The sequence below is a fragment of the Papaver somniferum genome, chromosome 4 (genome assembly GCF_003573695.1).
Source record: "Papaver somniferum cultivar HN1 chromosome 4, ASM357369v1, whole genome shotgun sequence".
NCBI classification, from domain to species: domain Eukaryota; kingdom Viridiplantae; phylum Streptophyta; class Magnoliopsida; order Ranunculales; family Papaveraceae; genus Papaver; species Papaver somniferum.
The window spans coordinates 132,573,503-132,599,210 of NC_039361.1; the positions used below are offsets into that span (position 1 = coordinate 132,573,503).

General features: G+C 35.7%; 3 protein-coding genes and 1 non-coding gene across 5 annotated transcripts; 2 read left to right on the plus strand and 2 right to left on the minus strand.

Annotated features, from left to right (window-relative positions):
* Nucleotides 1-1,686: 1,686 nt before the first annotated feature.
* LOC113274273 lies at nucleotides 1,687-3,304 on the plus strand. 2 transcript variants are annotated; one of them, XR_003322918.1, is made up of 2 exons: nucleotides 1,687-2,055; nucleotides 2,817-3,304. XR_003322918.1 is itself a non-coding variant. In XM_026523708.1 (2 exons), exons 1-2 carry the CDS (start codon nucleotides 2,444-2,446, stop codon nucleotides 3,017-3,019), a joined length of 351 nt encoding a protein of 116 aa, XP_026379493.1. In that variant the 5' UTR covers nucleotides 2,255-2,443; the 3' UTR covers nucleotides 3,020-3,304. The 2 variants fall into 2 exon arrangements, 1 of the variants encoding a protein (XP_026379493.1); XM_026523708.1 differs by lacking the exon at nucleotides 1,687-2,055 and adding an exon at nucleotides 2,255-2,591.
* A 14,727-nt stretch (nucleotides 3,305-18,031) lies between these two features.
* LOC113273148 lies at nucleotides 18,032-18,619 on the plus strand. Its single transcript, XM_026522912.1, has one exon. The coding sequence runs from the start codon at nucleotides 18,032-18,034 to the stop codon at nucleotides 18,617-18,619; it is 588 nt and encodes a 195-aa protein (XP_026378697.1).
* Nucleotides 18,620-20,694: 2,075 nt separating this feature from the next.
* On the minus strand, nucleotides 20,695-23,329 carry LOC113276600 (elongation factor 1-delta-like). Its single transcript, XM_026526221.1, has 7 exons — nucleotides 23,137-23,329; nucleotides 22,267-22,362; nucleotides 22,049-22,165; nucleotides 21,858-21,951; nucleotides 21,515-21,635; nucleotides 21,267-21,380; nucleotides 20,695-21,182 (listed from the first exon to the last, which is right to left on the minus strand). The coding sequence occupies exons 2-7, from the start codon at nucleotides 22,350-22,352 to the stop codon at nucleotides 21,019-21,021; spliced, it is 696 nt and encodes a 231-aa protein (XP_026382006.1). The 5' UTR covers nucleotides 22,353-22,362; nucleotides 23,137-23,329; the 3' UTR covers nucleotides 20,695-21,018.
* LOC113276953 lies at nucleotides 22,462-22,540 on the minus strand. Its single transcript, XR_003324736.1, has one exon. It is a non-coding gene; the product is annotated as a small nucleolar RNA SNOR75 (small nucleolar RNA).
* Nucleotides 23,330-25,708: the final 2,379 nt, after the last annotated feature.

A 25,708-nucleotide genomic window follows, 5' to 3' on the forward strand; every position in this document is an offset into this window, starting at 1 on the left:
GCCTCTAAAGAACCAATGACTGAAAGATGTCAATATCTACATGACTACTGCATGAATTTTTCTCTTGATAATGTTAATTTGGATTCTTATCCAAATACAGTTGATATCAACTCTGATATCTGTATAAACAAGGATGTATCATATACTGATACTATTTCTGGAGAAAAACAAATGGGTAACAATGATGAGTTATCCAAAATTCACATTGAATGTACAACATACTCCACGCCCATGAGTATTTTCGGATATAGGCTAACTAGTCCATTTGAAGAATGGGTTTCGGATCCATGGCTTAAATCTATAACCAGCCCATGTGAAACCGAATCGGAACCGACACATAGTTCGGTGATTATAACAAAGAGTGAAAATTCTTCTCTTATTATCTCTTCTTAGAACTGTCCGAAAGAAAGAGAAAAAGTTGGTTCGAAATCAAAAAAACAAGAGTTTTGGTTCTCTCTTGAATTCGAAACAAAAATTTGTTTCAATCCCACTCAATCTTTAAAGGGTACTTGCGGTTTTCATCAACTTCACTTCAAAAAGAGTAGTTCGAACATCAACGGACAATTCCAATTGTAATTTTCTTCTACTTTTGTTAGAATTTACAAGTTCTTACAAAATTTTTAGTAACATGCATAATAGGAATTTCACTAGAGGAGAAGGTTCAGATCAAACCCATAGAAGAGGTACCCCAAATTTCATCTTCTCTAATGAAACTATTGATTCCCTGCCGACAACGATTTTTGATACCAACTCTGGACTTTACTTTGTTTATCAAGATTCCCTTGACAAATATGTGTCAATTCATGATAAGAAGATTATTTTTGAGAAGAAATATGTTTCTGTTGATCTTCAGGAATATGTTAGTTTGTATCGCAGCCGCGATGACTGGGGTGATATTTACACCAATAACTATATTGGATCTCCTAGCATTGTTGCAGAATTTTATGGTAATATCTATGCTATGGATGCTAAAAGATGTAAATTCTTCACTATGGTTCGGAGACGATGCTTCAAAGTGAATAAAAGTGTGGTTGGTTATCTTCTGGTTTGCAGTCTTGAAAATACATTTCTTCCTAGAAGTAATGATTTCAACAAAGAACAAATTGCAGAGGTTCTTGGTGGAAAGACCTGGGGTGGAAACAGTCTATGTATCAGTGATGTTCCATAACATCTCAAGTTCTTTGGAAAACTTGTTGTACCCAATCTGGCACCTAATAGAATGCACAAAGTAATGTGGAGTCGAGACGTGGCAGAATTAATCTATCATGCGGTAATAAGCACTTCTAACTTTGACATTTGTGGTTTTATTATTAGACAGATGATAAGAATATGGAGTAGTGGCAAATGCATGAGTTTTCCATGTCTTATCGCTAGAATTTGCAGTGTCTTTGAAATTGGTGCCAATGATTCTCAATGACATGTACCAAAACCTCATAACCGTTCTATTTCAATAGAATTGAGGACAAAGTTACTAGCGTTGGTATGTAAAGTTAGTTGTCAAATTTAGTTAGGGATATGTAAGAAATGATCTTACAATTAAGACTCGGTTTGCAAAATGATCGTACTGTTACAAACCATTTAGAAAATGGTCATAGTTCCGTTAGGTCAGAGTTAAGTCGTTGGGCCCCGCAAAATCAGAGTTAAAGTATGTTAGCAAATTACGCTGTTATTCCTAGTGAAGCCAATTATATTTTTGCGATCAGGTTAAATCTGATTTGGATATATACTTTTATCTCGAGAATCGTCCGGCGGTCTCGAGCTATGGATTAAAATCTCAAAATCTAACTCGATCTCACACTCTCACTTCATTTGGCCGCCTTTTTCTTTCTCTATAGCTTATGAGTCTACAACTAAGGAAAGATGGAAATCATGGTGGTATGAACTGAGGCAAGTATAAGAACATGATACTCATGTTTGGAGCTCGCGTTTTGATTTATTTTTACTGGTTGTTCGTATTTAGCTTTAGGTTTAGGTATATCACTGGTTGTTGTTCAATGTTCGGCGGCAGTTGATGATGAAGATGGGAAGTTCAACGATGTTAGCAAACTCAAATAGGTAACTATTATTTTACCCTGATATTCAAAATCGAGTGTTTTAGAAACCTTAAATACTAATTTTGGATTTGGGGATTTTTTATGAAACCCTAATTTCAGTTTTGTTATATTTTAATCGATTCTGGTTGCATGTGCTTAGTGTCGTTAGGAAATGAACTTATTATTTAGGTCGGTGATTTTAAATGGGTTGTTGCTGAAAATGAGAATAATGGATTCTTAATTGAATTGTTGAAGAGATTCGAATGTTAATATCAGATTTTAGTCCATCGAAAGTTTGATTAATGGCTACTGCAAATAATCACTTATATGAAATGTTTGAATGTGTTGGTAATGTTAATTTGTTGTTTAGGGATTAACGATCAGAAATTATGTGTTAGTAATTGTTGGTAATGTTGAATTCATATAGGTATCTCACACTATTCTTATTAATCCATTGGAACCAGCTTCCATCTGTTGAAGGTATGCAAGGGGGAATGATTAGTGATTGTTACACCAGCCCTTTTTCTAGAGCGATTGTGGTGGTGTTTTTCCTACAGGGTGTGTTGTCTAAAAATGTTGTTGAATGTTGTTTATGGTTAGAATAGCTAATTGGGTTTTGGTTCCATGTCTGTGATCTTTACTTTGAATTAATTTAGTCAATTTTTCATTTTTATGACAGTGATTGATTCTTCTATAATGGATCCCCAAAGAAAATGTTTTATCTTGTGTTCAGAGATATAATTTCTCAACAACATGTCCTGATTTAATATGGTGGCTTTTCAGATGTTGACGGTGGTAAAAATGGACCAAGATGTAGTTGTTGTTGCTGTGGTGGTTTCGAAGATGTTCATAGAAGTGGTGATGGAACAAATGGCTGTGGTGGTTTTGAGGATGCTGTTGTTGGTGATTTTGAAGATGTTGATGGAGGTGGAAATGGACCAAACTGCTGCGATGGTTTTGTAGATGCTGATGGGAGGTGGAAATAATGGACCAAATGGTTGCTGCTGTTGCACTGGGACATGGCGTTCAGAACACGACCCGGTGGGATCCTTAAGGTTCACCATTCCAGATCCAAGGTCTAGGTGCAGTTGGTGCCATACCTGATTAACTGTGGTTAGCTACTCTAGTTACAAGGGAAAGGTATATAAGTAAAAATTTGGGACTGTTTTTTCATATCTGTTAGATCGGATGGAAGATGACTATTTTTTATTTGTAATTGGAAAGTATGACCATTTTGTAACCCAATTATAAAAAGTATCACCATTTTGTAATTGGCCCTTTAATATACTAAGGTTAGTTTCATACTATATTAGGTCTAGGAAGTAGAATCGAAGCTATCCTTGAAGGATAAAGATTGAAGACTACAAGAAGACATCAACAAGGACTCCATCAACAAAAGTATGTGCTGATTGATTTCATTTGGATTCTTGTTCAATTCTACCTTTATAATCTATCGAAACAAAGGCTCACTCTATGGAACAATTTCTATGACGGTAAATGTACAGTTATGTATATTTAGTATTTACTCGAGGTTATTTGAGCCACGACTTTTGTGACAATAACCTTTATCTCTGGAAAGGTTTTCATGTTATAGTGAATGTTCTTACAAATTCAACGAGCCAAGAGTCACTCAATTCTGAGTTATAACGATGAAGTTATGAGTGATTTATTAAGGTAACGGTTATAAGTGTTGCTGGAAATAAGCCACAAACTGTTTGTAACTTTATAACGGTGCATGGACTTGAGCCCAAATACGTGACCAGAGGCCTTTTTTAGTCATGTTTTTGATGTTTCCTTATCTAGGCAAGATAGCTATTACTCCAAACATATTTGATTACCATATTAAAGTGTTTGTGATATCTTTTAATTCCTTCCTAAGATAAATTGTGATTTATTCACATAAATATAATATTTGCTAAATTAATTAATTATTTAATTATTTTGGCAAGAGTTGTAACTTAGAAAAGACTCTCAAAATTAGGAGAGTCTTGAAAAAGGAAAATAGCTTTGCGTAGCTTTTAATCTACCTTGTTCACTATAAATAAAGGGTTCGTGAATACCACATTTTTCATCCCTTGGAAAATTGGTGTAAGGTTCATAAGGTTGTTTTCCGTGTATTCTGTTCTTCGTGAACAAGAGTGAGATAAAAGTCTTTGCCTTGGGGATTGCAAATCCGAGTTGATAATAATCTTTGTGATTGTTGCACAACTTGTAATCTAGGTTTTTAACCTTTTGTCTATTCTAAGGTCTTCTCTTCTAATACAAGACCATTCAAGAGTTGTTGATCATAAACCCTAGATTTTGATAGATTTCAGTTCTCCATCGTATACCAACACTTGTTAGTCGAAATCGGAACGAGAAAAAAAACTTCGATTAAGGTATCTCGTAAAAATCCTTAAGAAGTTTTAAACAAGATATCTCTAGATTTATTCTAGTTGTTCTTGTTGTAGAATAATTAGGTTTCTCTTCCATTTTTGAAGAGTATAATAAACCTTAATCTACAAGTTTGTTTTGATATTACTTTTACCTAGTAATTGTTTTTCTCAAAACAAACACAAGATTTTCAAAACCTTTATTCACATCTAAAGGGAAATCAAACCGGTATTTTGTGACAAAAGATCGAAAAGTATCAACGTGTTGTTGCATCTTCTAAAGAGAACTAACATTCTGATAGAATATTTTTGAGAGTACTTCTGAAGAGAACTGCCAGAAGATTTTCGAGAATAACTTCTAAAGAGAATTTGTGTTCTGGTAGAAGATTTATGAGAAGAATTCCTAAAGAGAATCAGTGTTCTGCTAGGAGTTCTACAAGTGCTTGAATACAGCTGAAGTAGGTATTACATCCAGTCCGAATAAATCAGTGTGTGTTTATTCTGGACTAGGTCCCGGGGTTTTTCTGCATTTGCGGTTTCCTGGTTAACAAAATTTCTGGTGTCCGTGTTATTTATTTTCTGCATTATATTTTATATAATTGAAATATCACCGGTTGTGCGTAGTTCAATCAGTTGAGAAATCCGACCTTGTTTGTTGGATAAAAATTGATTGAAACTTGGAAATTGGTCTTTGTTACCGTTCAAGTGATTCTCATATCAATCAGTTCATGGATTCCTTCCTATTGATTTGTTAATTGATTTGAGAAAGAGATATAATTGTTGGATATATTTTCTTGATTGAGTCTGACTGTCTAGTTGATTCTCTTAGAATTATACTGGAGTTAGTCCATACAGATTACTGAACGAATTATTGGATGTAGTTGTTATACCCACGTTTTTTCAATTGGTGTGATCGATCACAAGCAATACTATGAGAATATGGTAATTGGTCCTGGTAACTGATGTAACCGATCCTAGTAGCTTGTGTTACCGATCACAAGTATTTCCATATTGAGGTATAACCGATCCTAGTGATTGGTAGAACCGGTTGAACCCATTTATGTGATTTGATATTTGATCAAGCACATAATTATCTTGGAATACAGGTCAACCAATTATAAACTTGTTTGGAAGTGTGGTATAACCGATTCCAAGAATGTAAATCCATGTAAATATGGATAAGGATTTACAGTGAAGAGATGTCAACATACTTTGAACATGTACAGTAACTCTTATCATTTATTGTTCAAAGATATTCCTTAGTAACCAAGGAGATCCTTTGCCGAAATAAATTGAGAATCTCTTGATTAAGGTTTTTGGTTCCATATGCTTTAATTACCAGCAATTAAATGCATATCTCTAGAGAATAAAAATTAGTAATGTGCATTTACTAATTGGAGATTTTCTATTGAGAGATTTCAGAAATTTTGGACAAGCATTTATTGGAATTAGGAAAACTGGATTTTTCTATTCATTGCATATCTTGAGAATATTTTCGGTTTTGGAAATTCCTTCGTGTTCGAACATCCTTGGTCTATAAATACCTAAGTTTGCATTTCTAAAAAACTATCCTAATTAAGAGCCAAGAAAACTTCATTCTTGTTGTTTCTGGTGGAGTCGTCTATTCGGAGAGGAAGGTGTCCTAATTAGGTGAAATCTCTTACGACCGCTCGTTGAAAGACTTCGATGGGATCAAGAAGCTCTACGAGTACCGTTGGGGGGAACTAGATAATCGCAGTCTTATTAGTTTTCGATTGACTTGATTGACTAACGGTTGTTGAAACTTTGATTGCACCTAGTTTGTTTATTCTTGAGGATCTTCTCTTCTGATATAAGATTCACTCAAACTAGATCGAAGTATCGACGGGATTGTTAGAACTGTTTATAGATCTGAAAACATCTTGTGATAATCTATTGTTAACAGACTCCATTCTGTGTGTGATTGATCACAAGAAATTCAAGTCGTATTGTGCAAGTGTTTATTGAAGATTAATGAAGATTTAAAGACAAAGAAGATTTCTTATTAGTTCTCGTATCTTTGTGTGTGCACAAACCTTGATCGGCTGGGATCCAACTATAATCAGATTTATTCAAACTTAACTACTTTTGTAGTTATTGGATAGATTGATCTAACCAGGCAAAAGAGTTTATTAGATTAAACGGAAGAGCCTTTGCGTATGACTTGAGATATCTTTATCTTGAAAGAATCAATAGATTTGTTATCAAACAGATTTGTTGTTCTTTTACTGTTTGGAATACGATCCGAAGGAATTGTACCAGTGCGTGACCTTCGAAGTCGGAAGCGCATGGATACTGAGGAAACTAAGTGAACTAGGGGTAGTTGCTTGGTCTCAACTATACGAAGTTAGTTTAGATTTTGTATAACGGCTTAATTCTGAGAGTATTCAATTCTGGACTAGGGCTCGGGGTTTTTCTGCACTTGCAGTTTTCCTCGTTAAAAAAATATTGTTGTGTGATTTACTTTTGTTTTTCGCAATTATATTTGTTTATATAATTTAAAGTAAATCACACAAACGCCAACTCCGATATACTTGAGTGATCCTATAGAGTTTGGTTAAGTCCGAACCTATTATCAAGTATCACACTTTGGTTGTCGTATTGTCTCGATCTTGTATCCATAGACAATCACACAAAGTGTGAATACCGATTTGTTGTATTGTCTCGACTCTGTCTATAGACTATCACTTTCGGTAAGAGGACTTATAGGTTAAAAACTAAAAGATTGTGGTGTATTTGGGTACCATCATTTTTTCACGAAGTTTCAAACCTGCAAAAAGTTTTCCCAACAAAGTCAGTAAACGTTTCTATGGTCTGAATCACAGAAGCGTCCATAGACGAAAACTTGTTAATCATATGCAAACTACCATAAACAGAATCCGACACTGAAAACCTGACGTCGGAGAAAGCAAGCAAAGTGTCCAAAACGATCGTTCTAAAACATAGAGCAGAGAATTTTTCGGCTATGGGAGATCACCGATCAACTATTAAAGGAATTGACATGAGTCATTATAGTTTCTTCTTCTTCTGACCTTTTATTCGCGGCGTGGTCATCTCCTTACCACATTTGAATAATTGAGAAGTTATACCATTTATAGCCATAGAAAATCTAGTATTAGAAATGCATCATCTTATCCATCCTCTCCATTTATTTCTAAAACAAAATCTAGATATTATATAATCTACACAATTCCAATTTATATTATCAAAAGCTTTTTCCAAATCCACTTTCACCATCAGCTCTGCAATACCTTCTCTCTCCCTTGAATCAATGGGATCTGAGGAATAAGATACCATATATAATTTGGCTACTATTGACAAAAGCACCCTTAGAATCAGAGATAATATTCGGCGAAACCACTTTTATCCTGTCATCCAAGAATTTTAAAATTATTTTATACACTCCACCTATCAAACTGATTGGTCTAATGTTATTCATGGAAACAACACCCTCATATTTTGTAATCAAAATAATATTTGTACAGTTTAACATACAATCCAAGCACCCAAATAGCTCAAACTCCTTAAGCACATTTATAAGATTAATTCTGATAATATTCCACACAGCTTTAAAAATCTCTATTGTTTATCCATTTGGACCAGGAGACTTACTGATACAAAAATTCCAAATAACTATTTTCACCTCTTCCATATCAAAAGGCTTTTCCAGCATAATGGTATGTGGTAAGCTTAAAGATGGTAAGCTCATCCAAACTTGGTATGCACTTGACTTCTTCCTTGAACAAATCCACATAAAAATTCCTAGCTTCATTATTTATCACATCTTTACCATGACATGAAGCAAGTTTCACAAGACTACTTCCTTAACCTCATGCAGTTAAATATAGTAACAAGTTACAAAATCAGTGTATATGTCACAATTACAAAATTCAAAAGATACACATTATACTTAGTTATTCAATATACCAAAGTTGTGATATAACTTGTATATTCTTCCTTGACACTTTGATTATAATAAGATGATCAAGTCTCTAATACTAGAGTTTCATATATATAACTTCGTATGTTATGTTTTTAAATCTAAACGACTTGAAAGTAACATCGATATAAATGGAAACAATTCAAATCTTGTATTACTAACCTCGAACAGAATGATGATGTGTTCGTTGATGTCGATATGTCTTCAAGTTCTCCAGGTGCTTCGTAGTAATACTTATATGTCTCAACATTTCTAGACCTCATAGTCTAACCTAACGAAATTGACTTTAGTAATCTAATCAAGCGACCTTAAATTTTGGAACTAAAATATGACAACCAAACTTGACATACCAACACTTGATGAGTCCAACCGAGCAATGCTCTAACAAATATATATTAGAACTATTATTTTGATGCTTGTTTTCTATAATACTCATATAGTTGAGTTAGCATCCATACATACGTCAAATACTGTACCTTTTTTCATTATTTTAGGATTTTGTACCATGTGGTTTTCCTGACAAGGTTTAAACGATGAAACATCTTTCTGACATTGAATTTTTCATTCAAAATGTAGATACTGTGTTCTTTTTCCTTCGTACATTTTTTTGACGTTGGGTTTTACTAGCAAGGTTTTGGTGTGGCAATTTATTCCGCATGGTTGCCAATCCAAATGGAAATCATTAACTAGGTCATTTTATTAGACTAAACTAATATAACCATATTCTAGTAAATTGGGTCATTCTGATCCATATAAGATATGATCATATATACAGATTATACTTGATTATTGTAATGTAACTATGTATATATTGACATTCTTTAGAAGAAACTACATTATCTACTTATGTAAATCATTCAAAAAGTTTGAAATCAATCTGCGACATCGCTCAATGTGTTAAAGAAGTATGCACACTCAACAAAAATTATAATTACCCAATTATCCAGTGATATTATCCCTATTTATCCACTACGGGTAATCCATCGATGTGAAATTTTCTATAGGCATCTCTACGGTTATCCAACAAAAAATTCTATGGAAGTCACTCATCTCTGGATTACTCCATCCCGAGCACACTAAACTGCAGCATTATTTCTAACTCTGGAGCCGATTGTGCTGAAAAGGCCTCAGTTTTTGTTCAGGGTATATCATCACTTATATTTCATTCGGACAACCACTGTCGAATTTTGGGTGTTACAATCTCACTTCCTTAAATTAGAGTCATCCTCGACTCCAGAATATATACAATCCCAGATTTCCAATGTTCCATTCCACCCATGAGACTGGTACCTTGCTCAACCCGTTTAACATACTTTCTCACCCTCGACAGGTGAATCGTTGTTGGTTCAGGTACCATTTGAAATGACCCCATCTTCCATCGATACTTTTCCCACATAGCCACTGCAATCATTCGGCCGTGTAGGATTTTAACGGGCACCACTACAGTCATCCATCAATAGCTTCCTAGGAGGTTACCCATCCCTCTTTTACTCCAACCCAAGCATGGTTAACTACAGAGTTCTTTATAACTATGAAGCTAGTTCTGCTGAAAAGTACACGATGTTTGTTTCAGGTTTACCATTACTTATATTTCATTTAGCCAACCACTGAATATTGGGTGTTATAATCTCACCCTTTTAAATCGGATCCGTCCTCGACTCTAGAATGTACAAGCTGAAATCTATAATGTTCTTTTCCACTCACGAAACCAGTATCTCGCCCAAACCCATCCAGTATATGTCTCACCCTCGATAGGTGAACCGTTTTCGATGCTGATATCATTTGTTATGACCTTTACTCGTACTATTGTAATGATCCAAACTTCCACCGATATTTTGTTCTCACTTAGCCACTGCGATCATCCATCAATTGGGATTTTCAATGGGAACCATTGTAGTTATCCAGCAGCAGCTTCCCAGGAGGTCACCCATTCCTGGATTACCCTATCCCAAGCACGCTTAACTGTACAATTTTTTCTAACTCTGGAGCCAGTGCTAAAAAAACCTCGATGTTTTTTTACCGCATATCTTTACTTATATTCCATATGCAATAGTTCAAACTTCCATTGATATTCTGTTCCCACTTGGCCAGTGCGGTCATCCATCAATGTGGGTTTTTCGACGGGAACCATTGCAGTTATCTAACAACAGCTTCCCAGGAGGTCACCAATCCCTGGATTTCAATATCCCGAGTATACTTAAAAGTAGAACTCTTTCTAATTCTGGATCCAGTTGTGCTAAAAATACCTCTATGTTTGTTTAGTGCATATCATTACTTATATTCCACTTAGCTAACTAATGTCGAATATGGGGTGCTATAAGAGTATTATTCAAAGAATATAACATTTTTATAACACATAAAAGATCAAACTTTTTCAAGAAAGCATAGAAATCTTTTGCGCTCAACAAATTAGTTATTCAAATTAAAATGCATCAGTTTAAAGGTATGTATAATTAGAGCACTTCCTAGTCGAACTCAAAAAAAAATCTATCTCAAGCTTGTTCGCAATGTTAGATGCACAAAAGTATATTGTGATATCTAGTCTATTAAATTATTCAAGTCTCATACTAGGATTACGGTATGGTAGTTGAGTATCAGACATCACTGAATAACCATCGAAGATTGAAGACTGAAGATCAGACAAAGACATTTGAATAAATTCATCGACAAAGAGGTATGTGAAGACTGGACCATCCTATTTATTCACGACATTTACCATACTATCTTATGAGACTATGTCATATGATTTTAGCATATTTAATATTTGAAAGAAGAAATTTTGAGTCAACCTTGTCTTGATAAATCTCTCGAAATATAATTCAAGCAATGGATATTTTAGATCCTTGCCAATCTGTTTCAAGTTGATCATTTGGAAATTTCCCAAGAAATGATATCCATTTTCTATGGCGAATTAGAATGTTTCAATTGTTTAAAGATATCTTTCAGAACTACTGAAATTTTGGACACTAGGCAGGTACGCCTACCCAGTACGCTATACTAAGGTTCAGAATTCGCGAATGAGAGGGAGGTACACATACCCAGTACGCGTACGCCAAGGCTTTGAGTTCGTGAATGGCTAAGAGTACACATACCTGGAACCCGTATCCAAACTGCCCGAGTTAACAAACTGGTTTATAGATATGCGTACCCCTACACATACCTACCCAAGATCGAACTAATCGGATGCTCATAATTAAACTATTTCACAAATATATTTGGCATTGCAACTCTCATAAGCACTTCTAGGACAATTTGATTCACTAAATCACTTTGTGTTTGTGAATAATGGCTTAAGTCTTGGGTGTTAATGAACACGATTTATACTTGTAAGTTCATAAGGCATGTTTGCCACGAATTATTATTATACATGGTTCTAGTTTCCTGGACCATAGTGTATATTCTTATGTGTAATTTCAAGGCGAACTTCTCACATGCTTACATGAATTCCCAATAAGAATTTCATCTAAATTGAGAAAGTATTTGGTTCAATCTCAAGTTATCTTAGCTTGAATTCAAATCTACCTAGAGACTTGGAAATTTATAAACAGAGAGACTCATGCAACAATATTCCTTAATCCCTGACACTTTTGTGTCCTAGTTGCTTGCTAGATCCGTCCTCTACTAACCTAGGTTTCCTTTGAGAAACATAATTAGTTTTACAACTTAAAAACTTCACTTAGGTATTCGTAAAACCAGGTTTAATTATATTTTACTTGATAGTTCGTGTATCTTGGTCTTGTTATTATTGATTATTTGAGGTTCTCTTCAATCTCCGGTCAGAAACGAGATAAATGGAAATCACAAAGTTCTTTTCGTCTCATACTTTATGATTCCTTAAGATAGATAACTAAAACTATTCTTCATTGATTTGTTTAGACTATTCTTGAGAGGTGGTTAGTAATCCACGCTACTCAGCTAACTGAGTTTAAGTGTTCCGGGTTCATGAAACTTAAGTGTCTATTGCAAACAGATTTATGAACCTAGAACGAAAGGTCAAAAGGAAAATCAAATAAAGGAAGAATGTTTTCAACAGTCTTCACATATGTTGAAGAAACTCTTAGGCTATAAAGGACGTCAGCTAAGGAATCAATTGCGTGGATCCTTGTGAGGTCCAAGAGACGTAAGGAGCACAACTGTAAATGAATTGCTTGGAGGGTTAATTCGGTCTCAACTACATTCCAGTTTGAAATATGATAATAGGTTAGTGTTTGTAGCGGCTTAATACAGTTTGGTGCTTAAAGCTGGAGGAGGTACGGTGGTTTCTGCAAGTGCAGTTTTCCTCGTTAACAAAACTTCTGGTGTCTTATGTTTTTCCTTTTCCGCATTATTTTATCTTTATAATAGGAATATCACAAGTAGTACGTAACCATTCTAGGTAGTTTAAGTACTTATTATCTTTATAAGTAGTACATAACCAATCTAGGTAGTTTAAGTACTTATTAATTTTGATCAATGATGAGGCTTGTTCTTGTTGAGTTTGTATCTTGAGAGATAGATTACATGTTTCATACTTGTCAGAATTTGGATCTTCTTGATTTGGATACGACTAGATTGATCTTGGGTATTGATTTGTGAGATCCTCCAAGAACTCTTGTACACAATCAGGTTGACGGACTTATCATTCTAGATATATTGATTGTGGAAGATATAAGAGAAAAAATTTATACATATATTCAAGGATTTTTAATTTAGATTTACTTTCAGGTTTTGTCCATACATGTTGCCGAACGAACAAATTGGTGGTGTACTTGGTACCCTCTCCTTTTAAATTTGTGAGCTAAAAATTTAGAGGGAGTACCATGATATAATTTGCATTCTACTAGACTTATCGTGTTACAAAATTTTGTCTGATTAAGCTTTTCCTTACCAAGGTTTTAACGAGGAAGCATATGTGTGTGCAACGCCGTTCTGAGTTTTACATAATTCATGTTTTTTACTTTCATGAGTTTTTATTGCCAGATTGTTATAACTTAGACACAGTGGTCATCAAGGAGAGTGTTATAAACGTGAATCGTACGGATAATATCTAGGAAAAACATTCATTTGTCAAGATGCCTTCATGTTTAGTCATATATAAGTAGATACTTATGTTTATTCTACACATCAATAAGAATCCTTATTCTTCCTCTGTACTTTTTTCTCTTTCTTTATTTATAACCTTATTGGAACTAAAGAAATTTGCCATGTCTTCTAAAAACTGTTGTACTTAAAACTACCCTCATGAACGTTTTTCCAAAGCCCACCAATCAAATTACACAAAACCATCATCGTAGGTCAATGGTCAGTCAATGACCTAAATATTTTGAAGATCTTTGCGGTTATACTGGTCACTTTGATGGGATTCAAAACCTAAATAACTCATCCAATCTACACTGCAACATAAATATACTTTTCCGGTTTCATGAAACGCCAACTGGAACAGAAGGCGGTCTCACCGGCTATATATGTTCACTACTCCCTCTGTTTCACTTTAGATGTCGTTCTAGGAGTTTTCACGCAGATTAAGAAATGGAGAGAGATATGAAGATTTTCCAACTATACCCATAAGAAAAGTTTTCAAACATTAATTGATATTAGTGCATTTAAAAATAAACTTATAGTTCCAAGACAAAGTGTTAGGGTATTATTGGGAGTTTTGTGGGAAAATATGCAAACTTTCAAGTATTGTGGAACAAGAAAATAACCCTAAAACATCATCTAAAATGGAACGGAGGGAGTCATATATTAGGTATTGAAGTCAGGGTTGTCTTTGAGCATAGGCGAGCTAGGCGACGACCTAGGGTCCCAAAATCTTAAGGCCCCCTAAATTTGTGATTTTTGCGTATATGTTAGCTTCTATATTCAAAACTAAATGCTATTTTCCTAGAAATTACTTCTGGTACAACGAAAGATTTCTTTTTTATGGCATCATCCAGGTTGAAGCCTTATATACAAAGATTATTCTTTTTAGTACTAATATACTATCTCAATCTCACCATTGCCAACGAGAGTTTCTCTCTCTTAACTTCACCTTCATGGTGACTCTGTATTCCTATCTGTAGGATCTTGTTTTCCTCCTGTGTGGATTCTGTTTCTTTTCAGTTGTTTTTTCTCATACTCATGTTTGATCTTTTCGTTATGACCTTAAGTTCTGCATGATTATGAGGAAATTATCTATAAAATGAGTAACTTACTAGATGATTCTGAAACCCTAGAGTTTGAGGATGAAGAAACTTCCACTAATGCTTATTCAGATTTGGAATAGATGTTTGGTTTTCAAGATGATATCTGGAAGAGGTTATGCATTTTCTATACTGAAAGAAATGTTAACCAAAGCTTGGAGACCCTCAGGGGCTTTCTTCATATCAGATCTAGGAGGACATATCTATATGGTTAGATTCGAATTCCTTTGAGATATAGAGTACGTTCTGTTGCATACTCCATGGTCTCTAAAAAACGAGATGATGTTGCTTGAAAGATGTAATAATGAACTGTTACCGGAGGAATATGAGTTTAGATTTGTTTGGTTCTGGACTCAATTTCACAAACTACCTCTCAGTATGATGAATGCCAATAAAGTTACTGCAATGGCTAAAAAGTTTAGTGTTCCACAACCAATATCATAGGAAGACGTTGCTAAATGGGGTCGACATCACTAAACCATTCCTTAAAGACATCGTAGTAACATTGCATTCAAAGATTAAACGTATTGTACATTTCAGGTATGAAAACTTCCTTGTCTATGCTATTTCTGTGGTTTTTTCGGCCATCAGATGAACAAATGCCCTTCTCTATCAAAGGAGTTGGAAAGGAACAATGTTCTATATTCTGAGGAATTCATATCGAAGATGGGAGACTCAAAGTTAGCCAGATATTCAAAATAAATAAGAGCTAATTTCAAACCAAAGTTCGCTCAAACAGAGATTCCGACGAACACTCAGTCATCTATGACTGCTACTCCGTCTTACCTACACCAGAAATCGGATGGTTGTACTAAATCAAAGAGTCAAGATCAAACAAAGGAAAACATCATCAGGTGTACGTTCTAGACGATATATGTACAAACAACAATGATAGGGTGGAAAACCTTTCGATAGGAAGAATGTCAGACAACACGGTAGCACAAATCCAAATAGCAGAAATTTTGTTATCGACAGCAAAGTTAATGGGAGACAAAATCTACAAATTATGAATCAGCGGAATGATGTTTCTACTAGCGATAACCCACCTGGTTTCCATAAAATGTCAGCACGTAAAAATAACACGGTGGAGAATACTACATCTCATGGAAAGGATTTTCCCACCCCAACAAATAAATATGTGAATACTCAGAAGGCTAAAGCATGAGGCCCAAGTCCAGTTAAGAACCAAAGCCTGTTATTCTCAAAAACCCAGACAGAGCACTCTGGTCAAAGCAGCCTAAACGAAATCATTTTTGTATCCCCAATTATCAATTCAATTGTAAACCCTAGCGACGATGATTCTGATTTTTCTTCTGAATCGCAAAGCTCCAGCAGTAGTAGAAGAAGGAAATGGAGAAGAGAAGCTCGCGATAAATCAAAACACAACAAAGAAGGGGCTCACAATGATATTTCTGTTGGAAAGAATAGAGGTTCATCTCCAATGTATATCGACAGAGTTGCCCAAAAACCTAAAGCTCAATCAAGGAAGAATCCTACTCTTAAGACGGGTGTGGTGGCTACCCAGAACCAGCCACAAGCTCAATGTTAGTATTTTCATGGAACTGTCGTGTCTTGGGGAATAACCCTACAGTTAGTCACCTTAAATCATTCCCCAAATCTTGTAAACCTAGTATCATTTCCTTTCTAAAACACTTCTTAATTCTGCAAAATCAGAGAAATTACTTCCAGCGTTTGGTTATATAAACTATATTTATGTCCCCTGTATTGGCAGAAGTGGGGGTCTGGCCCTTCTTTGGCAAGACAATGTTAATCTAGAGATAGTTTCTTCTAGTAGTAACCTTATTCATTGTAGAATCTCCCAGCTTCTTGCTCCTATTTGGGATCTTCTCTGCGTTTATGGCCCTCCTCAGCATGATAAAAGAAATAAATTCTGGGTTGATTTTTCCAATTTTACTGCAACTATAAATCCTGTATGGTGTATGATTGGTGACATGAATGTTATAGATTCTAATTATGATAAGAAAGGAGGTATCCAGCGTAAAGATTATTCCAACAGGGAGTTCAAGAGAATGATTAATGACAGAGGCCTTATTGATCTTGGGTATAGTGGTCCTGCTTTCACCTGGACTAACGACACTGTTGATAGATCTCCCATTTATGAAAGACTTGATAGAGTGCTCTGATCAACTGACTGGTGGTTATATTTCAAAGAGGCTTCTGTTTTTCATATTTTAAGGATTGGAAGTGATCATGCTCCCATCTATCTGAACACTGCGAGAATATCACGCAAGAGAAGACCAGGTTATAGATTTGAATATCATTGGATCGATCATCCGAAATTTATAATGAGGTGAACAAAATTTTGGATGCCACTGACGGAGATTTACTTCACAAGACTAAGGTTCTAGGCAAAAGTCTGAGTATTTGAGGAAGAAAAACCTTTGGTAATGTTTCTTTACAAGTTGAACATGCTAAAACTGAACTGCTTGAAATTCAGAAATTGGCTCATATACAAGATATCATAGTAGAGGAAAAAAATCTCATGGACAAGGTGGAACATCTTTCCATTATTGAGTACAAATATTTTCAACAAAGAAGCAAATCTGACTGGGTACCAAATGTCGACAGGAATACAAGAGATTTTCACATGGCTGTCAAATATAGAAGACTCAAGAATACTATAGAAGCCCTAAAGCGCCCTAATGATACTTGGGGTTTTTGATCATAAAAGCATCTCAGCCTGTCTTGTTAATCATTTCTCCTTTATTTTCAAAGATGACTTTAGAGACCAGCAAGTCAGTGTGCCGTTCTTCTCTCCAGTGAAGTTGACAGCTGAGGAAAACAATAACATTGGTAAGATACCTTCTTCTGAGGAAGTCTAGAACAATATTAGTCATATGGGTGGACTCAGATCTCCAGGACCGAATAGAATGCCAACCATCTTTTATAAAAAAATGTTGGACCAAAGTGGGTACTGAAGTTACTTCTCTTATCCAACATTGCTTTGATTCATTCTCTTTGCCTCCAGGTATGAACCACACTTTTCTATCTTTGATCCCTAAAGTCAAACAACCTACATCTCATTAGGAGTATAAACCAATAGCGCTATGCAATATAACCTACAAAGTCATTGTCAAAATCTTAGCACAGAGACTCAAACCATATCTAGTCAGCCTTGTTGATTGCTCAGTCAGCCTTCCTACCTGGTAGAAGCATCATTAATAAATTATAACAGTCAAGGATCTAATTCATTCCATGAACCTATCAGACTCTATCGTCGGCTCTTTTCCCCTTAAAATAGACATCAGCAAGGCTTATGACAGGGTCTCTTGGAGATTTCTTAGCCAATGTCTCCGAGCTTATGGTATCATAGGTGCTACCCATGCTCTGATCATGCACTTTGTTTCAAATCCAACCTTTTCTGTCATGGTGAATGGTACACCCGAGGGCTTCTTCAAAAGCGAGAGAGGGCTTAGACAAGGTTTTCCCCTCTCTCCTTACTTATTTATCTTATGATCGCAAGGTCTGTCGTGATTAATGCAAAAAATGGAAGAGGAAGATCTCTATAGGGGTTATCGTGTCAACAAATGGGCTCCTTCAATTTCCCACCTCATGTTTCCCAATGATCTTTTCTTATTCGGAACATTGGACAACCAAACGATGGACACTCTGCAAGACGTGCTTCAAACCTATGCTAACTGGTCAGGTCAGCAGGCTAATCTCAACAAATCCAGCATCCTCTTCATCAAGGGTGTTAATAAAGACAGAAAAGGGGAAGTGGCATCCATTCTGGGGGTTAAACAAATGCAGACTGATGATAAATATCTTGGTTTCCACCTCCTCAAACCTTCTCATAGGATAAATTCTTATGATTTCCTATCTGATAAATTTGAGTCAAAATTGTCTGGATGGAAACGTATTTCTCTTACTCATGCAGGAAGAACCCTCCTCATCAAAGTTGTGTTGGGGCTCATTCCTCCATACTTCATGTCTATTTCCATTCTCCCTAAAGCTACAATAAAGAAACTTGCAATAATCATGTGTAACTTCTGGTGGGAGCATGATTACAAATCTAGAAACTCCATTTTATTAACTTGGATATCTTTCTTGAAGAAAAAGGAGATGGTGGGATAGGGATCAGAGATCTTGAAGACATCAACAGAGCCCAAATCGCAAAACTTATCTGGAAATTCCTAGAGCAACCTGATTGTCTTTGGGTTCAAATTATGATTGGGAAGTATTGTAGACGTGTCATTCCTTGGGAGGCCAAAGTTAATGGGAGAAGAAGCTCTACTAGGAAGGCTATTCTGGAGTGTAGAAAAGAAAATTATGATTGGGAAGTATTGTAGACGTGTCATTCTTTGGGAGGCCAAAGTTAATGGGAGAAACAACTCTACTTGGAAGGTTATTCTGGAGTGTAGAAAAGACTTGGAGAAAAAATATCTTTGGGATGTTGGAAATGGAGAGAAAATTCAAATCTTCAAAGACCCTTGGGTGCCAGATTCCAAAAATGTTATTCCAGAAAAACTAAACAGTGCAACTGACTGCATTAAAGTAAAGGACTTGTGGATGCCTAATTCCAACAGATGGAATGATCCTTTGGTTAATGAGCTCTTTTCTTCCTCAATGGAGGACAATAGTATCAAGGATAAACTCTTTTGGCTACCTCATACCTATGTAGAATTCAGCACTAAGTCTTTTATCAAAACTCTCAGAGACAGCAGACCTTACAGCTCTGACAGAAATCCTTCGCAGTACCCTTGGAAATTGTTTTGGAAGGTTAAGAATCTTATTCCCAAAGTACACATATTCATGTGGAGAGTGATTAATAATGGAATTGTTGTTTTTAAAGCCATGGGGAAGTTCATGTTGGGTCTCGAGCAAGATTGTAGGCTTTGCGGTATGAGTCAGGAAACCACTGATCATCTTTTCCTCAATGTCAGGTGGCTAGAGCAGCGTTCTTTGGTTCTAACTTAGGACTAAGAGTCTCTGGCGGCTCTTCTCTTCAAGACCTTATAGCTAGTTGGCTTTAGGAAAAGGGGAATTTCAGCATCTTCAAAATGGTTAGTTGTCCAATGAGGGCTATATGGAAGGCAAGGAATGACAAAGTCTTCAATAATATCGATCCTACCATTCCCAGAATTATTCAGGAAGCTCACTACTGCTTCAACTATTACACTGATTGTCTTAATGATGATGCTGAAACTAGTACCTCCATGTCACCTAGGATTGGGACGAATACTTGTCTGCAAGACAAATGGGTGGCACCTGATAACCCCTGAATCAAATTAAACACATATGCGGCTTGGTCTTCTAAAGTTGGTGTGTTGTGGTTGCTAGGAATTCCGAGGCTAAATTTGAAGGTGGTGCTACTTGTGGTAATAATTGTTCTACCCCCTTGGAGGCAGAAACTAGAGCTATCACCCTGACAATGGAGCTAGCAAAGACCATGGACTGGAAAGATATTATTATTGAAAGTGATGCTAAAAAGATGATAAAGACTCTTAATAACGATCTGCAGAATTTTCCTTGGAGAATCAGACACATGATCCTACAAATCAGAAGCAGAATCAAATCCTTCAATATGTTTAAGTTTACAAGGAAAGGAGCTAATGAAGCTGCCCATGCCCTTGCAAGGTTTGCTTTTAAAAACCGGTCTTTCAGCTGGTGGCTATCCCCGCTCCCCTCCTTCGTGTATTGCCTCTCTCTGCAAAGAGAGTGTCTATTTTAGTTCATTGTTTTGTTTTTTTGACCTGGAATAAAAAAAATTATTTTTATGCAAATTTCTTTATTTGATGTTTTCGTGATTATGATTTTACAAACTCTCCTACGACCCCCAAATAATTTTTGCGATTTTTGTGAATTCAATTGCGGAACTGTCTGCATGTACCATATTATACGCGTACCGAGTTAGGAGTTACAATAATATGCCTGGATTGTTTGGTTCCCAATTGTACGTCAAAAAAGAAAAGGGAATCATTCGCGAATAAGACTACAAATTGCTAACTGGATTGCGACCCGCCAACTGGAAACGACTTTCATACTTAATTTGCTAATTAGGTATCAAAGTAAGTACCATCCCTTGCAAAATCACAAGGCGGTCCAATGTCAGCCATCCGTTCACTCCGTTATAGCAACTAGGAAAATAAGATACATCCAAGGAATTTATAAGGCCATACAATTGATGTGCCATGTGACCAGCTGGCAGCTAAAGGACAAGTTGAGATGATTTGAAGCCAATCAGTTACATTCAATTGGAATGGCTTAAAGCCTTGAAAAGACGTACAACGATAGCTGCATCCAAGGAATTTCAGTGCAAGCCATCACTAAGCGGTGTTTGAGGGGAACTACACACATTATGGTCTATAGAATACAGATAACCACTTCTAACATTGGACACATTTATAAAGGACAACCAAAATCAAAGGAAAAAATCCCAATAACTAAAGTTAATAGATTGAAGAAGATAAGACTTTTCTTACATCAACGTATAACAACTCAAAATGCATCTCTCGCAATACTAGCCCGTTTCTTCAGATTTTGTTGAATGCAACAATATCACAACTCTGAATATACTCATTGGCAGGTTCACTGGTGAGGTGATCCTCAATAAGGGAATCAATGGATACCAGGTCATCCACAATTGTCATCATAATTTGCAACTTCTTGATACCATATCCAACTGCGACAAGCTTGGCTGTGATAGGAAAAACAAAGAAATAAAAGCATGTTAGGAGGAAAGTAAGATATGTTAGTCGGGTACTTGAAAGAAGGTACTTACACATTCCCCATGTGAGGCCTTCCATCTGAACACTCCTAACGGTTTCCTCAAGCTTGGCCATATCTGTCTCGTCATCCCATGGCTTTACATCCAACAAAATTGAAGACTTTCCAGCTGACAGAAAAGTTAGAAAGACACAGTTAGATTTGGTTTTAACAAAATAAAGGTAGCAGAATAAGCTCAAATGTCCATTATACAGAACTAATCGCCCTAGTTTTCAAAAGCGCAAATTAATGAGAGATAATCACATTCTTTCTTTTTGCCAGAAGCCTTGATAGCTGCTGCACGTTCCTCAGCAGCCTTCTTTTCCTCCTCTGTCTCCTCTCCAAAAAGATCAACATCAGAATCATCATCATCATCCTCAGCTGGCTGCAAGTCAAAAAATTAGAATTACAAAGACTCCAATGAACAAACAATAGCTTCTCTATATAAAAAATTAAAACACTTTAGATTCTCTATTACGAGGTATCATGAAAAATTAAGCTTGATATGCTACAAATTGCTAAAATTTACACGAGCTATAAGGTTAACACGAATTGTCACAATTTATCAACGAAGTAGAATACAATTCAAAAAAAAAAAAAAAAAAACCTTTGCATCAGTCACAGAGGGGGTTGCAACAGACTCTTCTGTGACAGGAGCAAATCCTTCAACTGAGACACTGCTGCCGTCAGCAGCAACTCCACTACACCCACATATTATCAAAAATAAATAAAAAAAATCAGTAACCAAACAAACGAAGATACTGGAGAAAAATTTATACAACTTCAAAAGTAGATTACCTGATCCTTAAAAGAGCTTCAATGTGGTTGAACCACCTAGACACATTAATGTATTCTGATGATGGAGCTCCCTTGAGTGCTGCATGCACAGTGATATCATCCTTGGATGCTTGGTATCTATGACATCAAACATGCACAGGTATTGTGACTCCAACTCACAAATAAGAACAACTTGGAATGAAACACAGAAAGATAGGAAAGACATACTACAAACTTACCCACTGATGTAACTTCTTGTCTTGAGATGGTTATCAAGCTTCTCGAGGCCAGCCTTGGAGCTCAAATTATAGAAAGTAACTGCCATTACTATCACACTACAACAAGTATGTGCAAAGAAAGATGTAAATTGATGAAATAAAATCAAAATGAAAACAATAGAAGAGTAACAAAAGCAGGAAATTTGTGGGGTTTATTCCTCTCAGACAAATGCCTCAGTTAACATCAGGGTTAAAATGGATATATCAGTCTCGTCATATATTTTCATAAACGAAGTTAAAGATCCTAAACTTCAACACGACAATACCTGGTATATGCAAACACAAATATCCAAATTCTATTAAATTTCTAACTCAAAGTTTATGATGATACATCAGCACAACCAACCTTTCAAAATCGATAAAATGATCATATTTTTCGTTAAGAAATTCTATGTTACATGCAATATTACTATATTAGTATTTTTCCAGGGTACAAACACAATCTACGGTTTCTGTGGCCAACTTCTACAATCGAGCCCAATCAAGTTGAGAAAAGAACAGTTCAAAACTACATCAATTGGTACTCATAATAAAACCCGCTAACTATTAGCATAATAGTTAGCGGTAAACACCTATATGACAACAAATCACAATCTTCATATTATTAGGGAACCTAAGTAACACTTAATCAGAAAGATCAACTGCGGCAGAACCCTAACCCTGCATTATTCAATCAACATATCAGATCAAGTTATTTACTTATTCATTTTCAATTATTCTTACACTAAGCACTGCAAATTGCAAAAAAACAAAAACAAACAAGAACTGAATCCACGATGTGAGAACAGACTGAGGAATACAATTGAGAGACGGGTAGAAGAAAGGCGTTACCTTTAATGAGAATAGCAACAGATCCAATGAGGGAGAGAAAGAAAGTGAGAAATCTAGGGTTTATTGAAATAAGCCTAGTCGTATGTGTCTATATTATGAAGGGCCGTGAAAATCCTAATATCCCGGAGTTTTTCTTTGTCTTGTTTTCGAATCCAAATTTGGGGCGTACCAGAAATTTTAGGGCATGATGAGTAAGACAAAACTAGATCATGAAATAGTAATTGCGTGTAGCCCCTCCTCAACCCATCAACCACATGAAACTTTTTTTTTTAATGGGAAAAGAACATAATATAGTACAAAATATTTATAAGATCATCTTTATCAAAAACATTAGGATCTATGCTAGATTTATGAATTTTTCGGTGCAGATTATCCGACATGTGTTGTAGCTTTTTAATCCTTGCCTCCTAAGCAATGTAGTCCGCTACTGAGTTGTTCTTCCTCTTAATATATTTCACTTTAGCTTGAGGTAGATCGTCCAATATCATCCTTATTTCTTTCAAGGTGCTTTCCGCTGTCCACGAAGAATCCGTGCTTACCTTGTTTAAATTGTCTGCCAACGCTTTGCAGTCAGTTACTATGAAAACGCTTAACCACGTAACTTCCTTTAATAAAGATTTTGCTTCTGCGTGGAAAACTGACGTAGCCCACTCCGAACTCGCAGATAGGTGCATGAAAGTCTCTTCATCAGATGAATATAGAATAAAAGCATATCCCATTAACAAATCCTCTTTCTTAAAGGAAGCATCAATGAAAATTATCCAATCTGAGTTTAGGTTGGACCAAGAGTAATTGGCTCAGATTTTCTTTTGAGTTTTTATATCACTTTCAAAGGTATTTGACGGGGAATATTGTAAGAAACTATTGATTTTCCCTATTAAATTGATCGGGTATGGGTTTATTTTCTCAAAAACTACCGACCATCTATATTTCCAGATAAACCAGAGTATGGTGGAAATTTTTACCTGAAGATGGTTCAAGTTAGTTTTCGTAATCCACCATTTAATCCAGGAAATAATTGTGCTAGAATTGTAGCTTGAGATTATATTATTGAGGGAGGGACCAAACCACATTGCTCTTGTAAACGGACACTCGCATAAGAGATGAAGTTCCATTTCTTGCGTTTGATTGTTACATAACTGGCAAATCGAGTCGATATCTGGATTATGAGCACCTAGTCTAGCAGATGTTGCAAGTACTTTTTGTGATAGTTTCCAGATGAAAAGTCATATTCTTGGAATTGCTTGAAATTCTCCAAATCTTATTCCATGAGAAATCTAGGCTGTCATTATTGTTTTGATCCTGTTTGGCTAGAAAGTTATAAATATTCTTGGTCGTGAATTTTCCTGAATGATGATGCCTCCATCTAATGATGTCTCGCTCTTGCTTCCTTGGATTTATAACTTGAATTTTTTCCTTATCCTCTGGATAAAAGAATTGGTTTAGATTTTCTTGATCCCACTATTCTGATCTGTTATTATCTCTTGAACTCTTGTTGGTGTCTGATCTTGAGAGTAAGGGACTTTATGGACTATATCCACGTTAGGAATCCATCTGTCTTCTCAAATTTTTACAGAAGCTCCATTTTTGACTTGCCAAACAAAATTTCTTTTTATTAGCTCTAAACCTTTTTGTATGCTGGTCCAAATCCAAGACAGATTCGAGGTTCTGGAATCTTCTAAAGGGTGCGAGTTTGGGAAATATTTTTCTTTTAGGAGTTTGACCCATAATTGGTCTTGTTCGGTTACCAATCTACTGGCAAGTTTAGTGAGAAGAGTTATATTGAAATAATGGGGGCAGTGCTGTCCCGCGCAGCTGCGCGGGACGTCAAGATAAGCAAGCAGGCCATGCATCGTTGGATTTTGTTATCAACGGCTGGATGAAATGCAGTCAATCTTTCTTTAAAAACTACAGCTGTCAAACTCTAGATATTAAAAATAGGTCCCTTCTTTTACAAAACAAAATAAAACTAATCCTCAGCATTTTAATTGTTTTAAAAAATATCACCCAAAAATCAATGGTTTCTTCCTTGAAACAAACTATTCCTCCTTCGTTTGAAAAAAAAGAAACTGTTCCTCCTCCGTTCATAGTGGTTGAAGATCATGATGATTGAAGCTCATCGATCACACATAAATATATTTATGCACTGATCGAATTAAAGATAATAATGAAGACGACCACTAGATTTTCTGCCTCTTTGATTTATGACCATAATATCTGGGCTTATCTACATTAATTTGTGATGATGCAAAATAAAAGAAGAAAATAAATTAAATTTTTTTTGGCAAAATCTGATTATGTGTTTTTCTTTTCTTTTTAAAGCATTGATTATGTTATTGTGTAATTCAATTAGTGGTTTGTTCTGTTTTTGTCCAAAATCATCTTAACGTTCAACTTCAGTTCGATATCAATCTTTTAATTTCTAGGTAAGAATACAAATGTTCTCTTAATCAAGTCCATGGCATAATATATGGTCAACAACATGATAATCAAAAAAACTACTGAGTTTTTGATCAGTCCATGAGATGATAATCACTGAATCTATTATATTTTCAAAAGATCATTGTTTCTC

Coding starts and splice junctions, on each gene's coding strand:
- LOC113274273 (XM_026523708.1), top strand. CDS start 2,444: ATGTTGAATTCATATAGGTATCTCACACTATTCTTATTAATCCATTGG. Junction 2,592..2,816: donor GGTGGTGTTTTTCCTACAGG/GTGTGTTGTCTA, acceptor GTGGCTTTTCAG/ATGTTGACGGTGGTAAAAAT.
- LOC113273148 (XM_026522912.1), top strand. CDS start 18,032: ATGGAAGAGGAAGATCTCTATAGGGGTTATCGTGTCAACAAATGGGCT.
- LOC113276600 (XM_026526221.1), bottom strand. CDS start 22,352: ATGGCAGTTACTTTCTATAATTTGAGCTCCAAGGCTGGCCTCGAGAAG. Junction 21,952..22,048: donor GAAGCTCTTTTAAGGATCAG/GTAATCTACTTT, acceptor ATGTGGGTGTAG/TGGAGTTGCTGCTGACGGCA. Junction 21,636..21,857: donor CCTCTGTGACTGATGCAAAG/GTTTTTTTTTTT, acceptor TTTGACTTGCAG/CCAGCTGAGGATGATGATGA.